Raw genomic sequence first — 19,864 nt, forward strand, 5'->3', positions numbered from 1 at the left:
GATGATCATGTTGAATGGTGGAGGAGGCTCGAAGGGCTGAATGGCCTACGTGCTCCTGTTTCCTTTGTTTATGGGAGCACAGTTTCTGCCACTATTCTTCAGTAGTTAGTTTTATAATTAATAAAATTCCTTCATGCCTTTTAGTCTTTTTGTCATTTGTTGACCGCCATTTGAAAAGAGGACACTTTTGTTGGTGTTTTTGTACATTTAGTAGTCAGTGGTCACCTTTCATATTTTTATGAAGACACGTCCCACATTATCCCCTCCCTCTGCACGTTCCATCCTCTGATTGACACGTCACGTCGTGATGTCAACACAGTCTAGCCCCGCCCCATGCCACGAAGCGTCATCCATGTGCATGCGCAGCCTGGGTTCCGCTCCTCAATCTCATCCCCCCGGGAATCTCTGGTGGCGACGATCCGTTCCGGAGGTAACGTTATCCTTGGTGGTGGCGTGTGGCGTTAGCAGGAAGAAGTCAGCTGCTCGGCCGAGGCCCAAGGTGAGCAGCAGCTGGTGATGCTCTAGTACAAATATAAAACTTTGTTTCTTTTCTAAATGAGGAAAAACATGTGTCTTTTGTGCAAGAGTAAGGGAGAAACAGGTGAAAGCTTCAATTCATTGGAATCTTTTAAATAAACAACAGGACCTGATGTGCATCAGCATGAAAACAAAACTCCATAACAAAGGAAGTAATAATAACCCAATATGTTCAATAGAATCAATCAACTCCCAGTTCCAAGAAGTAGAATGCAAAATAACAATGTTACACAGAAATTCTTGTATAGAAATTGAGTATTTTGTGGAAACTTGATAGAGATGTATTGTTAAGTTTTATAATAAAGGAAAGCTGGTATTGGAAGAGCTTGTACGTGATATGAATTATGTAATACGTAGCGACTTTAAAATAGCTTGTATTTATAATGTATAGAAACATGTCAAGATTCTTCGCGAAAATGTAACCAAACAAATATTTGACACGGGAGTTAGAAAACGGGATTAATGAGAGGGCTGATTAGTATCTGGATCAAAGCGTTTTTAAAAAAATACGAGACAACGAAACGAAGTGTTTAATAACGATTTGGAGGAGCCGGTATTGGACTGGAGTGGACAAAGTTAAAAATCATACAACACCAGGTTATAGTCCAACGGGTTTATTTGGCAGAACTAGTTTCAGAGTGCTGCTCCTTCAGGTGGTTGTGGAGTGTAAGATACAGAATTTATAGCAAAAGTTTAGTGTGATGTAACTGAATTGTATATTGAAAAAGACCTGGATTGTTTGTTAAGTCGCTCAACTTTTAGAATGGGCATGTTGGTTTCAGTTCTTTCATATGTAAATCGAATGTGTGGTCATGGAATTTGGAGGAGAGGAGCATAAGTGAGTCACATGAGTGAAATAAGTTTCGAGTGTGTTATGAGGGAACTGGAGAATTTAATGAAAAATGGTACTGTAGTTCAGGACTAGACTATGCTGAGCCTTGGCTGAACGGAAAGTAGACAGGCAGGAGGCTGGAAGAACACAGCAGGCCAGGCAGCGTCAGGATGTGGAGAAGTCGACGTTTCGGGTGTAACCCTTCTTCAGGAGTGGGGGAGCTGTCAATAATGGGAGTGGCAGGGGAAGGGTGGTGAATTGGGGATGGGTCAAGACAGGTAGAGGGTATGACCTGGTTGGTCAATGAGAGAAATGAATCCCGTTGGTGGAAGGGAGGTTATTTGAAATTTGAGAATTCAATGTTGAGTTCTTGGTGTAGGCTGCCCAGGTGGAAGAAGAGGTGGTGTTCCTCCAATTTGCAGTTTAGTTCTTTGTGGCAACGGAGGAGGCCAAGGATGGTCATGTCGGAAAGGGAGTGGGAAGGGGAATTAAAATGGGCAGTGACTGGGAGGTCCAGTCAGCCCCTGTAGTCCCAGCTGAGATGCTCAGTGAACCGTTCCTCAAGTTTACTTTTGGTCTCCCCGACGTAGCGAAGACTACGTCGGGAGTACCTGATGCAGTAAACTAGGTTGGAAGAGAGGCAGGTGAACTTCTGTATCACCTGGAAGGACTGTTTGAGGCCCTGGATGCTTGCAGTGTCCTTCCAGCTTCCTCCCTGTCTAATTTGGATTCCAGCATTTGCAGTTTTTTTGTCTCTAATCTTGGATGAGTGGAAAGGCAGCTGAGTAACAGGTGATTCCTATCTTCATAAATATGTTGGAGGGGACAGCAAAGAGTGTTTTAAGAACATAATTGGCAGTGAAGAAAAGAAGCTGAAAATGTGTTGCTGGAAAAGCGCAGCAGGTCAGGCAGCATCCAGGGAACAGGAGAATCGACGTTTCGGGCATAAGCCCTTCTTCAGGAAGAAGGGCTTATGCCCGAAACGTCGATCATCCTGTTCCCTCGATGCTACCTGATCTACTGCGCTTTTCCAGCAACACATTTTCAGCTCTGATCTCCAGCATCTACAGCCCTCACTTTCTCCAGTGAAGAAAAGAAGCCTGATGTTATATTTGCGGTTAGCTGTAACTGAGAAATGAAGACAAAACGATTATAGTTCAGCCTTATTTTATTTTCCCCAAGTTGTCTTGCACAGGAAAGCTTATAATGTTTCTGTTTTTATACTTAAAGTCTATTTTTTCTCCTAGTTCCTGAATGCTTGGGTATGACTCATCTACTACTGGACATTGCTCATTTATCTGATGTGATTCTTGCACTATTATAAAGGACATCACTTTTGAGGCTCATTCTGTCCATATTGGACCTCCAAATGGTAACACCTCTGACAGTGCAGCTCTCTCTATACTACGTGCCATAGTCAGCCTAGATCATGTGCTTCTGCTTTGGACTTAGATTTGGATCTACACCCCAGTGATTCATAGACAAGAAAACAATTAAGTATGTTAGTTGACATAGTGCCTAACAAAATGTTAAGTCACTGTGCATATGGCTTTGTGGTGAGATGTTATGTAGAACTGAAAGTTTTAATAATATAGTTGCTGCATGGTAGGCAAGGAAATGACACAAGCCAACTTGTGGTGAAGATTATTGTTATGGAACTTTATTATGACGAGAGCTTATACTATGTCGAGAAATAATATCTGGCAAGCAGTAACTTGTTTGATCAGGATAGAATTTAACTGAAGTGTTTAAGTATGATGTATTCCTGGACTAAATTGAATGTTGATGTTTAATGCGAGCTTTAAAAAAAAATGTGCACCACTAGATATCTCTCCTTGCACAAAGTGAGTTGCTGGCAGTCTGTTCTCTTCACTGTTGCATTAATTTTTATATTCATTCAGTAAAAGTGTTAATTAAAGGTATTATCAGAAAGCTAATGATTTTGTTGAGAACAAATTGTGATATATGCCATAGTTTAGACTCATAGATGTCCAGCGTAGAAACAGACTCTTTCGTCCAACTTGTCCATGCTGACCAGATATCCTAAATTAATCTCGTCCCATTTGCCAGCATTTGACCCATATCCCTCTAAACCTTTCCTATTCATATATCCATCCAGATGCGTTTTTAAATGTTGTAATTGTACCAGCCTCCCCCACTTCCTCTGGCACTTTATCCCATACACATACCACCCTCTGATCCTCAGGTCTCTTTAGTCTTTCCCTCTCACCTTAAACCAAGTCCTTCAGTTTTGAACTCCCCTATCCTGTGGCAAAGACCTTAACTATTCATCCTAACCATGCTAACCTCATGATGGTATAGACATCTATAAGGTCACCTCTCAGCTTCCAACACTCCAGGGAAAATAGCCCCAGTCTATTCAGCCTCCCTGCTATAGCTCAAACCCTTCAACACTGGCAACATTCTTGTGTATCTTTTCTACACCCTTCCAAGTTTCACAGCATCCTTCTGATAGCAAGGAGATCAGAATTGAATATAGTATTCCAAAAGTGGCCTGATCAATGTCTTAGACAGCTGCAACTCACTGCATTGAACAATAAAGGCAAGTGTACCAAACACCACCTTCACTACTCTGTTGACTTGTGACTCCATTTTCAAGGAGCTGTGAACCTGCACTCCATGGTCTCTTTGTTCATAGTAATCATTATTCCATAACCTTAATTTAAACTTTCCAACCTTCTGTCCAGGTTGGCTTAGCCACCTTTATGGGGAAAGGGAGGGGGTGATGTAAGAGTGAGAAAGACAGGAAGAAAATTTGAGGGTAGCCAAAAATTAAAATACTGCTTCAGAGAAACTGAAGTAAATAAAGGCACTAATTTATAACAATACTGCTTTTTTTTTGGTAATTGCATAGATCCAGAAAATCTCAGAAGGTCCCATAAAACCATTATCTGAACAATCAGTTATTCAAATAAAATACTCCTCGCATCATCTCATTTGAATAATCAAGGTTATTTTGTACATACATATTTTGGTTCAGCCTTCACAAAGAAGAACAGAAGGTCTAGATAGAGGGATGAAGTGAAATAAATTAGTAGGGAAATGGGTTGGGGAAATTGATGGGGTTAAATATTAAATCCCCAGAATCCAATAATCTACATCCCAGTTATTTAAGGAAGTGGCCCTAGAAATAGGGCATGATCATCTTTTAATATTCTATAGACTCTTGAACAGTTCCTTTGAATGATGGTAACTTGGGTAACTTTAAAAAAGGTAGAGAGAAATAGAATTATAGACCAGTTAGCCTGACGTTGATAGAAGGGAAAATGCTCAAGATTTAATAGAACACTAAGAAAACATTAACAGGATCAGACAGAGGCAGCACAGATTTACAGAGGGAAAAATAACATTTGACAAATCCACTCGAATTTTTCAAGGATATAATGAGCAGCATTGTTTAGAGGGGTTGGGGGTGTGGGGGGGTGCAGTGGATTAACTTGTACTTTCAGAAGGCTTTCATTGAAGTCTGACGTAAGAAATCAGCATACAAAAGTAAAGTGCATGGGATTGAGAGTTATGTATTGACATTGATAGAGAACCTGTTTGCAGACAGAAAATGAGGAATAGGCACTTAGGGGTCTCTGTGATTCTATTTATGAATAAACTGGTATTTTTTACAGGAGACTGTAGAAGCATCCCAGCTTTCAGTATCTGGACCCCAGCTATTCACAGTATAGCTTAATGATTTAAGTGAGAAAACTAAATGTAATATCTCCAAATTTGCAGACAGCACAAAACCGGGTGGGAGGGTGAACTGTGAGGAGGATGCAGAGATGCTTCATATGATATGGACAAGCGCAGCAAGCAGACAAATACATGGCAGATGAAATATCATGTGAATAAATGTGAAGTTTTCCACTTTGATAGCAAGAGATTGGCAAGGGGGAGGTGCAAAGAGACCTGGGTGTCTTGAACATCAGTCGCTGAAAGTAAGTAGGCAGGTTCAGAAGACAGCAAAGGGAATGTTGGCCTACAAAGCAAGAGATTTGAGTACAGGAGCAGGGATGTCTTCCTGTAATTATACATGCCTTAGTGAGATCACACTTGGGAGTAATATGCGCATTTTGGTCTCTATATCTGAGGAATATTCTGGCTCTGGAGGGAGTGCAACAAAGTTTTACTGGACTGATTTCTGGATGGCAGGACTGATGTATGAATAGATGCTGGATCAGCGCGGGTTGTATTCACTGGAGTGTAGAAGAATGAGCAGGATCTCCATCGGAGCGTATAAAATTCTATTAGAACTAGACAGGGTACATGCAGGAAGAATATTCATGATGGCAAAGGAATCCAAAACCGGGACTCTCAGTCTAAGGATTTAGGGTAGGCCATTTAGGACTGAGAAGCAGAGAAATTTCTTCTCTTAGAGAGAGATCAGCTTGTGGAAGTTTCTGCTACAGAAAGTATTTGAAGCCAAAACAGTGAATTGTTTCAAAAAGGAATTAGCTATAGTTCTACAGCTAAAGGGGTCAAAAGGAATGGGCAGAAAACAAGAACAGGGTACTGAGTTGGATGATCAGCTAGGAAGCCAAAACAGTGAATTGTTTCAAAAAGGAATTAGCTATAGTTCTACAGCTAAAGGGGTCAAAAGGAATGGGCAGAAAACAAGAACACCCTCGGATGCTGCCTGAATTGCTGTGCTCTTCCAGCACCACTGATCCAGAAAACAAGAACAGGGTACTGAGTTGGATGATCAGCTAGGATCATACTGAATGGTACAGCAGGCTCGAAGGATCAAATGGCCTACTACTGCTCCTATTTTCTATATTTCTCTGAAAACTTCTAAACAATTTAAAGGAATACATGCTGTGATATACAATATTTTCGGCCGTAGCTTTTCATCACAATATGACTGCACAAAGAAAAATTGAGCAAATGTCCTAATGTTATTTTGGAGATAACTATGGGCAATTATGAATATCATAATACATTCAATGACAATCTTCACTCGTATTGGACTTGAAACTTTAACTGTTTTTTCACTCACCACAGCTGCTGCCAGGCCCATTGAGTTACTCCAACATTTTGTTGCTATTTCAAACAACAGTATTTTGCTTTTGTCATTACAATTGGTTCATGCATATGAACACAAGAATTAAGAGCAGAAATAAACCACTCTCTCCCTCAAGCCCTCTCTGGTAATGAGTAAGACCATGTCCAACTCTTCACTTACTTTCTGATCGACCTTTGTGTCACCAGCAAATTTGGCATTTGGTCCCTTTACCAAAATCATTTATACAAATTGGCTGGGACTTCAACTCTTTCCAATGTTCTCTCGAAGCTGTGCATGCCATGCAAGATGATTGCCAGCGCCATGCTAACCACAGCAGGCACTTCCAGTTCCAGAAGTGATCTTGTTCGGTAAATCCAAAATTTGGATAATTGACGTTCAGTTAACCAAGGTTGTTCTGTAGTTGGTCTGCCATTTCTTTGTTCACCATTATAATTTCCCCTGTTCCTGATTGTAAGGGATCTATATTTGTCTTTACTGAGCTTTTTAATTTTCAAATACTTTTAGAGGATTTTGCAATCTGTTTTCTTGAGGTTCGCCTGCTTGACTGCCTTGCTATTTTCCAGTGATGTGAAGACCAAAGACAAATGGACAAGAAAAGTGAAATGCATTCCATTAACATATCTGTGGAGGGAATGACCTGCAACTCATGTGTACAGACCATTGAGCAACAGATTGGAAAGTTACAAGGGGTCTGCAAAATAACGGTAGGTGTTGTTCAGTTTGTTCAGTGCAAGCTATTTTCTTCCACATTTTTGGGGCAGTGTGGAGGCATCTATGCTTCAGGATAACGAAAAGCTGAATAAGTTTTACTGGGACTTGAGCATTATGGTGTGCGTCAATGAACTTTGTCTGCCACTGACTTCCATCTGTTTATTAACTCTTCAGTTACAAAATTTCAAATTATATGTAGACAAGAATAACTTGTATGGATTTGTTTAAACAAAGTCACATGTAACTGTGAAGGGAATGCTATAGAGATAGTACATACGAACGTTTAGAAATACTTAAACCAAATCTCTCAAAATGCATGTAGTAAAATTTAGTCAACTGATGTAAGTCAAAGTGTAGCTGCCTGGCTAGAAAGCTGGCCGCCAGTTGGAAATATGGGAAGAGTTGGAAATGGTGTGTTCTAGGAGTTAATGGTCGGGTGCACTTTTGTACCTTGTGAATTTTTGGTTGATTTAGACTTGGGAAACAGGAAAACTGTATTAGAATTTGCTGATGATTAAGTAGTGAATTTGGTATGCAGGATGAGGAGTGAAGTACTTTAGAAAGACATATATAGGTTCACAGAATGAAGAGAAAGTTTGAATATAATTAAATTTGAATAAGTGCTGGGTAATATACATTTAACTGTATCTCTTGCTGCTGTACAAGAGCAGTTGTGCACACTTAGTAGGTACTAACTCCGTTGACCAGTATATTCATGGTTCCTCCCACTGCTGACATCATTGTTATGTGTCTGCTCTCTGCCTAAGCTGATGGCCTGCTTGAAGCCTTTCACTTGAAACACTTCACCCAAGTTCACACCATGCTACCTCAGCAAAAATGGACAATAGGTTATCTCAACAAACAGGAGAAAGTGAGGACTGCTGATGCTGGCGATCAGAGTCAAAAAGTGTGGTGCTGGAAAAGCACAGCTGGCCAAGCAGCATCCGAGGAGCATAAACTTTCAGCAGGAATGTGGCAGCGAAGGAATTGGGAGTAAGGGATAGCATTTTTACTGGGTGGGGGGGGCGGAGGAGGAGGAGGACGTAGTCCAGGTAGCTGTGGGAGTCGGTGTAGTCCAGGTAGCTGTGGGGGTCGGTGGGTTTGAAGTTGATGTCTGTGTTGAGTCGGTGACCGGAAATGGAGATGGAGAGGCCCAGGAAGGGGAGGGAAGTGTCCAAGATGGTCTAGGTGAACATCAGGTCAGTGTTGAAGATGTTTGTGAAGTTGATGAACTGTTCAACCTCTTCATGGGAGCACGAGGTGGCGCTAATACAAGCATTGATGTAGCAGAGGAAGAGGTGGGGAATGGTGCCAGTATAGTTGTGGAAGATGTACCCAACACCCCCCGCACCCCGTATAAATGCTATCCCTTACTCCCAATTTCTCCACCCCTGCCACATCTCCTCCCAGGAGGACCAGCTCCACTCCAGAACATCCAAATGGCCTCCTACTTTCAAGGACCGCAATTCCCCCACCCACATGGTCAGCAATGCCCTCCAGCGCATCTCCTCCATTTCCTGCACCTCTGCCCTTCAACCCCACCTCTCCAATCGCAACGAGGACAGAACCCACCCAGTCCTCACCTCCAATGTCCAGATACAATGCATCATGCTCCACCATTTCCACTACCTACAGTCAGATCCCACCACCAGAGATAAAATTCCCTCCCGACTCCTTTCAGCATTTCAGAGTCTATTCCCTCCGCAACTTCCTCGTTAGGTCTGCACCTCTCATCAAACCACCCTCCATTCTGGGCACCTTCCTTTGCCACCCCAAGTGGTGTAAAACCTACACACACACACACACACACACACACCACACACATTCCTCTATATTGGGGAGAGAGGATGCCAACTTGCAGAATGTTTCAGAGAACATCTCCGGGGCACATGCACCAATCAACCCCACCGCCCTGTGGCTAAACTCTTCAACTACTCCCACTCGGTCAAGGACATGTAAGTCCTGGGCCCTCTTCCACTGCCAAATCCTAGCCACCTGATGCTTTGAGGAAAAACACCTGATCTTCCACTTTGGGACCCTTCAACCACATATAAATTTCACCAGTTTTTTGATCTCCTCCCCCCTCCACTTCTTTTCCAATTCCAAGATCCAATTCTCCAACTCGGCACCGCTCTCTTGAACTGTTCTACTTGTCCGTGTTCCTTCCCACCTATGCATTCCACCCTATCACCATCACCTCCCACCTTCATCTACCGATCGTATTCCCAGCTACCTTCCCCTGCCCCCAGTCCCACCACCCTCCCATTTATCTCTCTACCCCCTATTACCCTTCGCCCCCCACATTCCTGATGAAGAGCTTATGCTCGATATGTTGACTCTACTATCCCAAAGAACAGTATACCAATTTGAAAGTTGTGCCCTCATGTTGATCATTGGAGAGACCTTGGCACTCCCACATTGTTCATGATTCCCCGAAGATATGAACAGTACTTTAGGCCTTTTTAAGAATGATAGTGCATGTGTATAGCATCCTTTACAATCTTGGGATGTTACAAAGCACAACGCAGCGAATAAAGTATTTACTGAAGTGCAATTGCTGTTGTGATTGATTGGAAAGTCATCAGTCCATTTGTACACAGCAAGGTTCCACAAGTAGCTGTCTCGTAATTATCCAGATTATTTGAGTATGTTGATTATGTCTATTTCCTACTTGGAACTGTTTATGATTTCATCCAGAAGACACTACCAATGTCATACTTTCTCAGTGTTGCAGCATTAACTTTAATGATATGCTTAATTATTTTGGAGTGGGCTTTGAACCCACAATGTTGAGAGTCTGAGGTAAGATTGTTGCTGCAGTTGCAAAGTGGACAGCACAAATGGGACAGATGAGTAAAAAAAGACCGAATACATTTATAAAAAAAAATGGTTATTCTGAAAACAGTGGGAGGAGAATAGAATTGGCTCAGTTGACTTAATATCTCCCATTAGGAAAATGCTAGAATCTATTATTAAGAAGGTGAAAGCGGGACACTTAGTAAATCCAGTTAGAGTAAACATGATTTAATGAAGAGGAAATCATGTTTGATCAATTTGAATGTTTTCTGATGAGCAGAAGTGATATATGTGGACTTCTAGAAGCTGTTGAAAAGGTGCTACATCAAATAAGAGTTTTTTTTAGGGGTAATATAGTCCCATGGATCGAGGATTCATTGGCTGACAGAAAACAGATTAGGAACAAAAGCAAAATACTGCAGATACTGAAGATCTGAAAGGAAACAGGAAGTGTTGGAGAAATTCAGCTGGCCTGGCAGCATCTGTGGAGAGTTCATATTTTGAGTCCAATAAGGTGGTTCTTTGGAACCAGAGAAAATGTGACTTTTATTGCTGTTGAGAGGCTTCAGGTTTGGTTGGTGGAATAGAAAAAAATGCAGTGACAGGTTAGAGGATGAGGGAGGTTAGAGATCAAAAGTGTCATTGAACAAAAGGCACACGGAGGCATAATGATTTTAGAGTACAGATAGCGAATCATCCAGAGTCCATTATACAACCAATTGGGAATTAGGTCAGAGAGGGACCAGTGTATCATTTTTGGGTTGGTAATCTGTGGAGGGTTAGTGCTTATAGCCTCAACTATTTGTGACTTGGAAAAAGGGGCTAAATGTATGTCTGTTAATTATACCAATGATACAAAGAGACGTGGGAAAGTAAATAGTGAGGAGTAAACTGAAGAATTTCAATTGTGTGTGAGGAAAAGATTGGCAAATGAAATTTAATGTTGGAAAATATGAACCGTTTGGAACTAAAGCAGCATGTTATTTAAATGGAGAAAGCTTGTAAACCTAGAGATTACAAAAAGATCTGTAGTACAAGGGGACCCAGGTCTCTTGGCGCATGAATTGCACAAAGTTAGTATGTAAATACAATATGTGCTTAAGAAGGCAAATGGAATGTTAATAGGATGGGGATTGGAATACAAAATTAGGAAAGTTTTATTACAGTTGCATGTGACATTGATGAAACCGTATCTGGAGTAATGTGTACAGTTTTGTTCTTGGTTTTTAAGTAAGGATATTGTAATGTTCGAACCAGTTCATAGCTGATTCCTGTGATTGTTATAAGGTTATAAAAGGTTATAAGGAAAGATGGGTGACCTTGTAGAGGTTTACAAAATTATGAGGGGCATCGATAGGATAAATAGGCAAAGTCTTTTCCCTTGGATCGGGGAGTCCAGAACTAGAGGGCATAGGTTTAGGGTGAAAGGGGAATGATATAAAAGGGACCTAAGGGGCAACTTTTTCCACACAGAGGGTGGTACGTGTATGGAATGAGCTGTCAGAGGATGTGGTGGAGGCCGGTACAATTGCAACATTTAAGAGGCATTTGAATGTGTATATGAATAGGAAGGGTTTGGAGGGATATGGGCCGGGTCCTGGCAGGTGGGACAAGATTTGGTTGGGATATCTGGTCGGCGTGGACAGGTTGGACCGAAGGGTCTGTTTCCATGCTGTACATCTCTATGAATCTATGTGCTTTAACCATTGGAGCTCAGAAGAATAAGAAATGATCTAATTGAAACCTGTAAGATTCTGGGGGGATTTAGAAGGCTGGCTCACCTGTGGGAGAGACGAGAATTAAGGAAGACATTTTAAAAACAAGGGGCCTTCCGTATAAGGTGTAGATTAGTAGAATTTTTTCTGTCTGTCTGTGAGTCTGCACAATTATTTTTTGTAGAGAGCAGTGGATGCAGGGAATGGGATTTATTATAGGGTGAGCTAGATAGATCCTTGATTGACAAGGAAATTGACGGGCATGGGGGTAGCCAGCAAAGTGAAATTGCACTCGCAGTCAGGTCAACACGATGCTGTCAAATGGAGAAGCAGACTTGAGATGCCAAATGGCTGAAAGTTACTGTACTCCTAAATCATATGTTCCTAAAAAAAAAAGGTCTATTTGAAGCCTTGATGATTCCACAGAGTGGGTTCACCAAAATGATACCGTATTTGAGAAATTATAGTGAAGGAGATTCTTGAGATCTCAGGATTATTTTTAGCCATGTAGAGAAGACAGAAGATTTATTAGAGATGTTTAAAATAATGAGTTGTGCTGCTTGATTGAATCTGGAGAAACTAGGTAGTCAGTCATGGATAATTAATTAATTTAACATAATTAGAATAAGAAGAGAGGCTAGCAGAAACTGATCACATGAAGAAGCATGGAATATTTTGTTGCTTGGATCATTGTACATCATGAAACAAAATTAAATATTTGAAATAGAGGAAGTTAGAGCTACATGAGAGAGACAGCGTGACAGGTTTGATTTGGATTCAGCTGCTCCAGCATAGAGTCAGTACAGATCAGAATGAATTGAATGACTGTGTTCTGTGTTGTAACCTTGTGTACTTCTATGAGATTTTGAAGTTCACCTTTTAAATGCTTATTTATCTTTCTGTGCCTGTGATAGATGAGGTGCTTTCAGCACTGCTACTATCTTATAGAAGTGTACAATGACCTTGGCATTGATGCATGAACCATCATTTATTTTGCATCATTTTCTCTGACCTTTTGATAACTGTGCTGCGCACTGTTTTGCTTTGTTCTAAGCTTCATGATTTTGGGCAGATATTATAATAAGGGTTTAGATCAGAGTGGTGCTGGAAAAGCACAGCAGGTCAGGCAGCATCTGAGGAGCAGAAAAATCAGGACAGTACTGAGCTGGAAGTTTGGAGCTGGGAGAAGGTGGGGGAGGGGAAATGAGGAAACTGGTGAAGTCCACATTGATGTCCTGGGATTGAAGTGTTCCGAGGTGGAAGATGAGGCGTTCTTCCTCCAGGCATCGGGTGGCGAGGGAGCAGCAGTGGAGGAGGCCCAGGACCTCCATGTCCTCGGCAGAGTGGGAGGGGGAGTTGAAATGTTGGGCCACGGGGCGGTGATTGGTGCGGGTGTCCCGGAGATGTTCCCTGAAGCGCTCTGCAAGATGGTGTCCAGTCTCCCCAATGCAGAGGAGACCGCATCAGCAGCAACTGATACAATAAATGACATTGGTGGATGTGCAGGTGAAGCTTTGGATGTGGAAGGCTCCTTTGGGGCCTTGGATGGTGGTGAGGGAGGAGTTGTGGGCGCAGGTTTTGCAATTCCTGTGGTGGCAAGGGAAGGTGCCAGGATGGGAGGGTAGGTTGTTGGGGGGCGTGGACCTGACCAGGTAGTCACGGAAGGAAGGTCTTTGCGGAAAGCAGAAAGGGGTGGAAGGGAAATATATCCCTGGTGGTGGGATCTGTTTGGAGGTGGTGGAAATTTCGGTGGATGAAGCAGTTATTGGGAAGGTTGGTAGGGTGGAAGGAGAGGACCAGGGGTGTTCTGTCCTTGTTACGGTTGTAGGGCCGGGGTTTGAGGACTGAGGGCCGGGATGTGGATGAGATGCGTTGGAGGGCATCTTCAACCACGTGGGAAGGGAAATTGCGATCCCTAAAGAAGGGGGCCATCTGGTGTGTTCTGTGGTGGAACTGGTCCTCCTGGAGGCAGATACGGCAGAGGCGGAGGAATTGGGAATACGGGATGGCATTTTTGCAGGAGGTAGGGTGGGAAGAGGTGTAATCCAAGTAGCTGTGGGAGTCCGTGGGTTTGTTTAAAAAAAAAATGAAGGTGTCAAGTTGGTCGTCATTAATGGAGAGGCCCAGGAAGGGGAGGGAGGTGGTCCAGGTGAATTTGAGGTCAGGGTGGAATGTGTTGGTGAAGTTGATATTATAATAAGTCTCCTCTTGTATTTATCTTGAATTGGGCACTATTTGGAAAGACAATGTGAACTCGGATCTTTGAGAACAAAGGTAATATCCTTACTGACTTGTGCTCAGTGTAAAACATTATGCTTTCCAAAAAAAAATCTTGTTTTTTAGTGGGAGAGGTGTTGTGCCTCCAGTCAATTGGGAACAGGTCATTCAGTACAGGGAAAATTAAAGGTATTATACATTAACCTTCAAACAATCATAGACTATTAGTTATGCCAAAAGTCCAAAGGTATGTTGCAAAAGGTTCAGTGACATTAGAATTTGTGGCAGATTTTCTTTATGTGCTGGTTTGTAACACATGACATGATAAATTGATTTGTCTTGTACTTTGGCCATCAAGTTCTCAAGGAATTAGTTATAAATTAATGCTTCAACAACACAATCACTGTGCTTGAGAACTTGCATTGATTGGTGCTTTCAGCACTATGAAATTAACAAAAAAAAAACAACTAAGCCAGTTGTGTTGTGCACATAACGGCACAAAGTAGATGGGATATCTGGTCGGCATGGACGAGTTGGACCGAAGGGTCTGTTTCCGTGCTGTACATCTCTATGACTCTGTCATTGGAGATGGGGATATTTGTGACGCCTGCACCTCCAGGCGTTGTTTTATTGTCCACCAGCATTCACAAACTGGATATGGCAGGACTGGAGAGCTTAGATCTGATCTATTGGTTCCCGGATCGTTGAGCTCTGTCTATTACTTGCTGGTTCGGCTGTTTGGCATGTAAGTAATCTTGTTTGGTAGCTTCACCAAGTTAACACCTAAGTTTTATGGATGCCTGGTGCTGCTTCAGACATGCCTTCCTGCACACTCCATTAAATAGGAAAATGGAAAGTTCGAATAGTCAAAAGAAAATACTGTCACCTTGTACCATCAAAACACTATTTGATTTGATTATCCATCTTGTACAGATTGTATTCACTGACCAAGCAGAAACTTGTACTATTTACACACTTATGAAATGGATGCCCCTTGAACTAATGGAGTCATAGAGATGTACAGCATGGAAACAGACCCTTCGGTCCAACCCGTCCATATGTCCCAACCCAATCTAGTCCCACCTGCCAGCACCCAGCCCATATCCCTCCAAACCCTTCCTATTCATATACCCATCCAGATGCCTTTTAAATGTTGCAATTGTACTAGCCTCCACCACTTCCTCTCGCAGCTCATTCCATACACGTACCACCCTCTGTGTGGAAAAAGTTGCCCCTTAGGTCTCTTTTATATCTTTCCCCTCTCACCCTAAACTTATGCCCTCAAGTTCTGGACTCCCCGGCCCCAGGGAAAAGACTTTATCTATTTATCCTATCCATGCTCCTCAAAATTTTGTAAACCTCTACAAGGTCACCCCTCAGCCTCCAACGCTCCAGGGAAAACAGTCCCAGCCTATTCAACCTCTCCCTAAAGCTCAAATCCTCCAACCCTTGCAGCATCCTTGTAAATCTTTTCTGAACCCTTTCAAGTTTCACAACATCCTTGCATTAGGAAGGAGACTAGATTTGCACACAGTATTCCAACAGTGGCTTAACCAATCTCCTGTAAAGCCGCAACATGACCTCCCAGCTCCTGTACTCTATACTCTGACCAATAAAGGAAAGCATACCAAACGCTGCTTTCCCTATCCTATCTACCTGCGACTCCACTTTCAAGGAGCTATGAACCTGCACTCCAAGGTCTCTTTGTTCAGTAACACTTCCAAGGACCTTACCATTAAGTGAGTAGGTCCTGCTAAGATTTGCTTTCCCAAAATGCAGCACCTCACATTTATCTAAATTAAACTTCATCTGCCACCCCTCAGCTCATTGGCTCATCTGATCAAGGTCCCGTTGTAATCTGAGGTAACCTTCTTTGTTGTCCACTTCATCTCCAATTTTGGTGTCATGTGCAAGCTTACTAATTATAACTCTGCTCGCATCCAAATCATTTATATAAATGACAAAAAGTAGTGGACCCAGCACTGATCCTTGTGGCACTCCACTGGTCACAAGCCTCCAGTTTGAAAAACAGCCCTCCAACACCACCCTCTGTGTTCTACCTTCAAGCCAGTTCTGTATCCAAATGGCTAGTTCTCCCTGTGTTCCGTGAGATCTAACCTTGCTAACCAGTCTCCCATGGGGAGAATTGTCGAACACCTTGCTGAAATCCATATAGATCATGCCCACCGTTCTGCCCTCATCAATCCTTTTTGTTATTTTTCAAAAAACTCAATGAAGTTTGTGAGACATGATTTCCCATGCACAAAGCCATGTTGACTATCCCTAATCAGTCCTTATGTTTCCAAATACATGCACATCCTGTCCCTCCGGATTCCCACCAACAACTTGTCCACCACTGACGTCAGGCTCACTGGTCTATAATTCTCTGGTTTGTCCTTACCACCCTTCTTAACCAGGTAGCCCCACATTAGCCAACCTCCAGTCTTCTGGCACCTCACCTCTGACTATCGATGATACAAATACTTCAGCAAGGGGCCCAGCAATCACTTCCCTAGCTTCCCACAGAGTTCTAGGGTACACCTGATCAGGTCCTGGGGATTTACCCACCTTTATGCATTTCAAGACATCCAGCACTTCCTCCTCTCTAAAATGGACATTTTTCAAGATGTCACCATCTATTTTCCCACATTCTATATCTTCCATGTCCTTTTCCGCAGTAAGCAAAGATGCAAAGTACTCGTTTAGTATCTTCCCCATCTCCCGTGGCTCCACACAAAGATCTTGCTGCTCTTTGAGAGGCTCTATTCTCTCCCTAGTTAGCTTTTTGTCCTTGCTGTATTTGTGAAAACCTTTTGGATTGTCCTTAACCCTATTTGCCACAGCTGTTTCATGTCTCTTTCCCCCCCCCCCACTTTGGCCTCCTGATATTCCTCTTAAGTATATTCCTACTGCCTTTATACTGATCTCAGGATTCACTTGATCTACCCTGTCTATACCTGACATATGCTTCCTGCTTTTTCTTAACCAAACCTTCAATTTCTCTCGTCATCCAGCATTCCCAATACCTACCAGCCTTTCACCCTAACAGGAGTATACTGTCTCTGGACTCCTGTTATCTCATTTCTGAAGGCTTCCCATTTTCTAGCCATCCCTTTACCTGCAAACATCTGCACCCAATCAGCTTTTGAAAGTTTAGATTAGATTAGATTAGATTACAGTGTGGAAACAGGCCCTTCGGCCCAACAAGTCCACACCGACCCACCGAAGCGAAACCCTCCTATACCCCTACATTTACCCCTTATCTAACACTATGGGCAATTTAGTATGGCCAATTCACCTGAACCTGCACATCTTTGTGACTGTGGGAGGAAACCGGAGCACCCGGAGGAAACCCACGCAGACACGGGGAGAACGTGCAAACTCCACACAGTCAGTCGCCTGAGGCGGGAATTGAACCCGGGTCTCTGGCGCTGTGAGGCAGCAGTGCTAACCACTGTGCCACCCACCAAGTTCTTGCCTAATACAGTCAAAGTTGGCCTCCCTCCAATTTAGAACTTCAACTTTTAGATCTGGTCTTTCCTTTTCCATCATTATTTAAAATCTAATAGAATTATAGTCACTGGCCCCAAAGTGCTCCCCCACTGACACCTCAGTCTCCTGCCCTGCTTTGTTTCCCAAGAGTAGGACGAGTTTTGCACCTTCTCTTGTAGCTACATCCTCTCCATCTAAACCCTTATGGCAGTCCCAGTCTATGTTTGGAAAATTAAAATCCCCTGCCATAACCACCCTATTATTCTTACAGATAACTGAGATCTCCTTAAAAATTTGTTTGTCAGTTTCCCACTGACTATTACGGGGAGTATAATACAATCCCAATAAGGTGATCATCCCTTTCTTTTTTCTGAGTTCAACCCAAATAACTTCCCTGGATGTATTGAGGGAATATCCTCCCTCAATACAGCTGTAATGCTGTCCCTTACCAAAAATGCCACTCCCCCTCCTGTCTTTCAGGCAAGTGGGGAGTATTTAATCACACTCCTGATCTGTGCCTTTGCAGTATCTCGTGCCTTCAACCATTTTTTAAATATCACGTGCAGTGAATTGAATTGACTGAAGATTGGTATCTGTAATGCTAATCTTCTTGACTTTGGACAGATATTAAGTCACCTCTTGGGTTTATCTTGAATTGGGCATTATTGTACTGGCCTCCTCTACATCAGTACAAAAGATAAAGCTCAAGCATTCGCAACAACCTTAGCCAGAAGTGCCAAGTGGATGATCCATCTCCGCCTCCTCCTCTGAGTTGACATTGTCTTTCTAAATAGTTTGATGAAATACTCCCCACTTGCCTGGGTGGGTGCAGCTCCAACAACACTCAAGAAACTGGACATTATCCTGGAAAAAGCAGTGCTCTTACATCTACAAGCATCCACTTTCTCTACTATCGATGCTCAGTGTGTATTATTAGATTAGATTACTTACAGTATGGAAACAGGCCCTTCAGCCCAACAAGTCCACACCGCCCCGCCGAAGCGTAACCCACCCATACCCCTACATTTACCCCTTACCTAACACTACGGGCAATTTAGCATGGCCAATTCACCTGACCTGCACATCTTTGGAGTGTGGGAGGAAACCGGAGCACCCGGAGGAAACCCACGCACACACGGGGAGAACGTGCAAACTCCACACAGTCAGTCGCCTGAGGCGGGAATTGAACCCAGGTCTCTGGCGCTGTGAGGCAGCAGTGCTAACCACTGTGCCACAGTGCCCGGTGCAAAGGCTACCCGGTGCAAGATGCATTTGCAGAAATTCACCAAAGATCCTTAGAATGTTTCAAACTCTTTGAGCATTTCCATCTTCAAGGTAAAGCGCAGCAGATACATGGAAATAATACTGCAAGTTTCCCTCCAAGTCATTTGACATCCTGACTGGAAATATATTACTGTTCCTTGACTGTCACTGTGTCAAACAAATCCTGGCATTCCCTCCCTCAGGGCAATGTGCATCAACTGACAGCATGTGGACTGCAGCAGTTTGAGAAGGCAGCTCGTCACCACTTTCTGAAAGGCAACTAGGGATGAGTAATAAAGGCTGGCCCAGCCAGTGATGCCCATGTCTCATGAGTGAATAAAAAAAATGAGCAATTGTCTGGATTTTTTCATATACATTTCCTAATGTTGCAATGGTTTTACATATGAATGCAGCATAAAAATGTTTTTTAAAAGTTTTTATTTAAATGTTGTCCATCTAAGATTAGGGGAACTGTGGGCAGCAAGTCTGTGCCACCAATGCTGGTTCTTCAGTCTCTTCTGTTCCATACCAGGTGGTGTTCTAACTCCTCAAACTTGACGAGGTAATCTTTGGCTGGCCCTATCAACTTCATCTTAGTCTCTTTCACTCGATTGCCAAATTGGTAGGGCTTATGTCTGGGAGATAAATGGCGCATCTGGCAGCATCAGTTGTCTCTCCGTCACACTGAGTCTCTGGTCTCTTCAGCCAGTTGTCTGGGTTAACTCTATTTGTGATCCCATTCCTTCGCGTGCTACCCAGCATCTTGTAGGCAGTGCAGGTGAAAGATGTTTGAGATTAGTTAAAACTTTTGTTCTTTCCATGTCTTGCTGACATAGGGGACAAAGGCCTTTCACTTGCCAACAGGTAAACTGTGATTAGCACTTGGGTAGTTAAACAGCTTCTGGCTGTGAAATGTTTGGGCAGAATATATTAGCCCTCCAGAAAGGAAGGAGCTGCCCTTTTGTCTGCAATTAAAAATGCTCATGCTTGAAGAAAACCAGTTTATTTCTCCAAATCAGTTGTTGTAAACTGTGGCTCCTGACCAAGAAGTCATGTTGAAAGCCACTTTGAGATGGCCCAGGGGATCCCTTATGGACTCAGACCTGTAAAGCCTCTCTCTTGGTTCATCTCGGAGATCGTATTCTTGGAAGTCTGGAATAAAAAACCTCTTATAGACAGATTAGTTTAATTTTAGTCATTCCCTTTCTTTACTAATGGCATCACTGCTGATACCAATACGCTAAACTCACTAGATTCTAATGACCT

The 19,864-nt window shown here is 42.8% G+C and overlaps 1 protein-coding gene across 2 annotated transcripts in view; it reads left to right on the forward strand.

Moving 5' to 3' along the window:
* The first annotated feature begins 307 nt into the window (after positions 1-307).
* The window catches only part of LOC122557337 (copper-transporting ATPase 1-like), a 100,079-nt gene continuing 80,522 nt past the window's right edge, over positions 308-19,864 (forward strand). For both annotated transcript variants that reach the window (XM_043704939.1, XM_043704941.1), the window contains exons 1-2: positions 308-499; positions 6,968-7,108. In XM_043704939.1, the coding sequence (XP_043560874.1) occupies positions 6,989-7,108 (120 nt within the window). In that variant the 5' untranslated portion in view covers positions 308-499; positions 6,968-6,988. The remainder of the gene's footprint in view (positions 500-6,967; positions 7,109-19,864) is intronic.

This window comes from Chiloscyllium plagiosum, chromosome 15, assembly GCF_004010195.1.
Source record: "Chiloscyllium plagiosum isolate BGI_BamShark_2017 chromosome 15, ASM401019v2, whole genome shotgun sequence".
NCBI lineage: Eukaryota > Metazoa > Chordata > Chondrichthyes > Orectolobiformes > Hemiscylliidae > Chiloscyllium > Chiloscyllium plagiosum.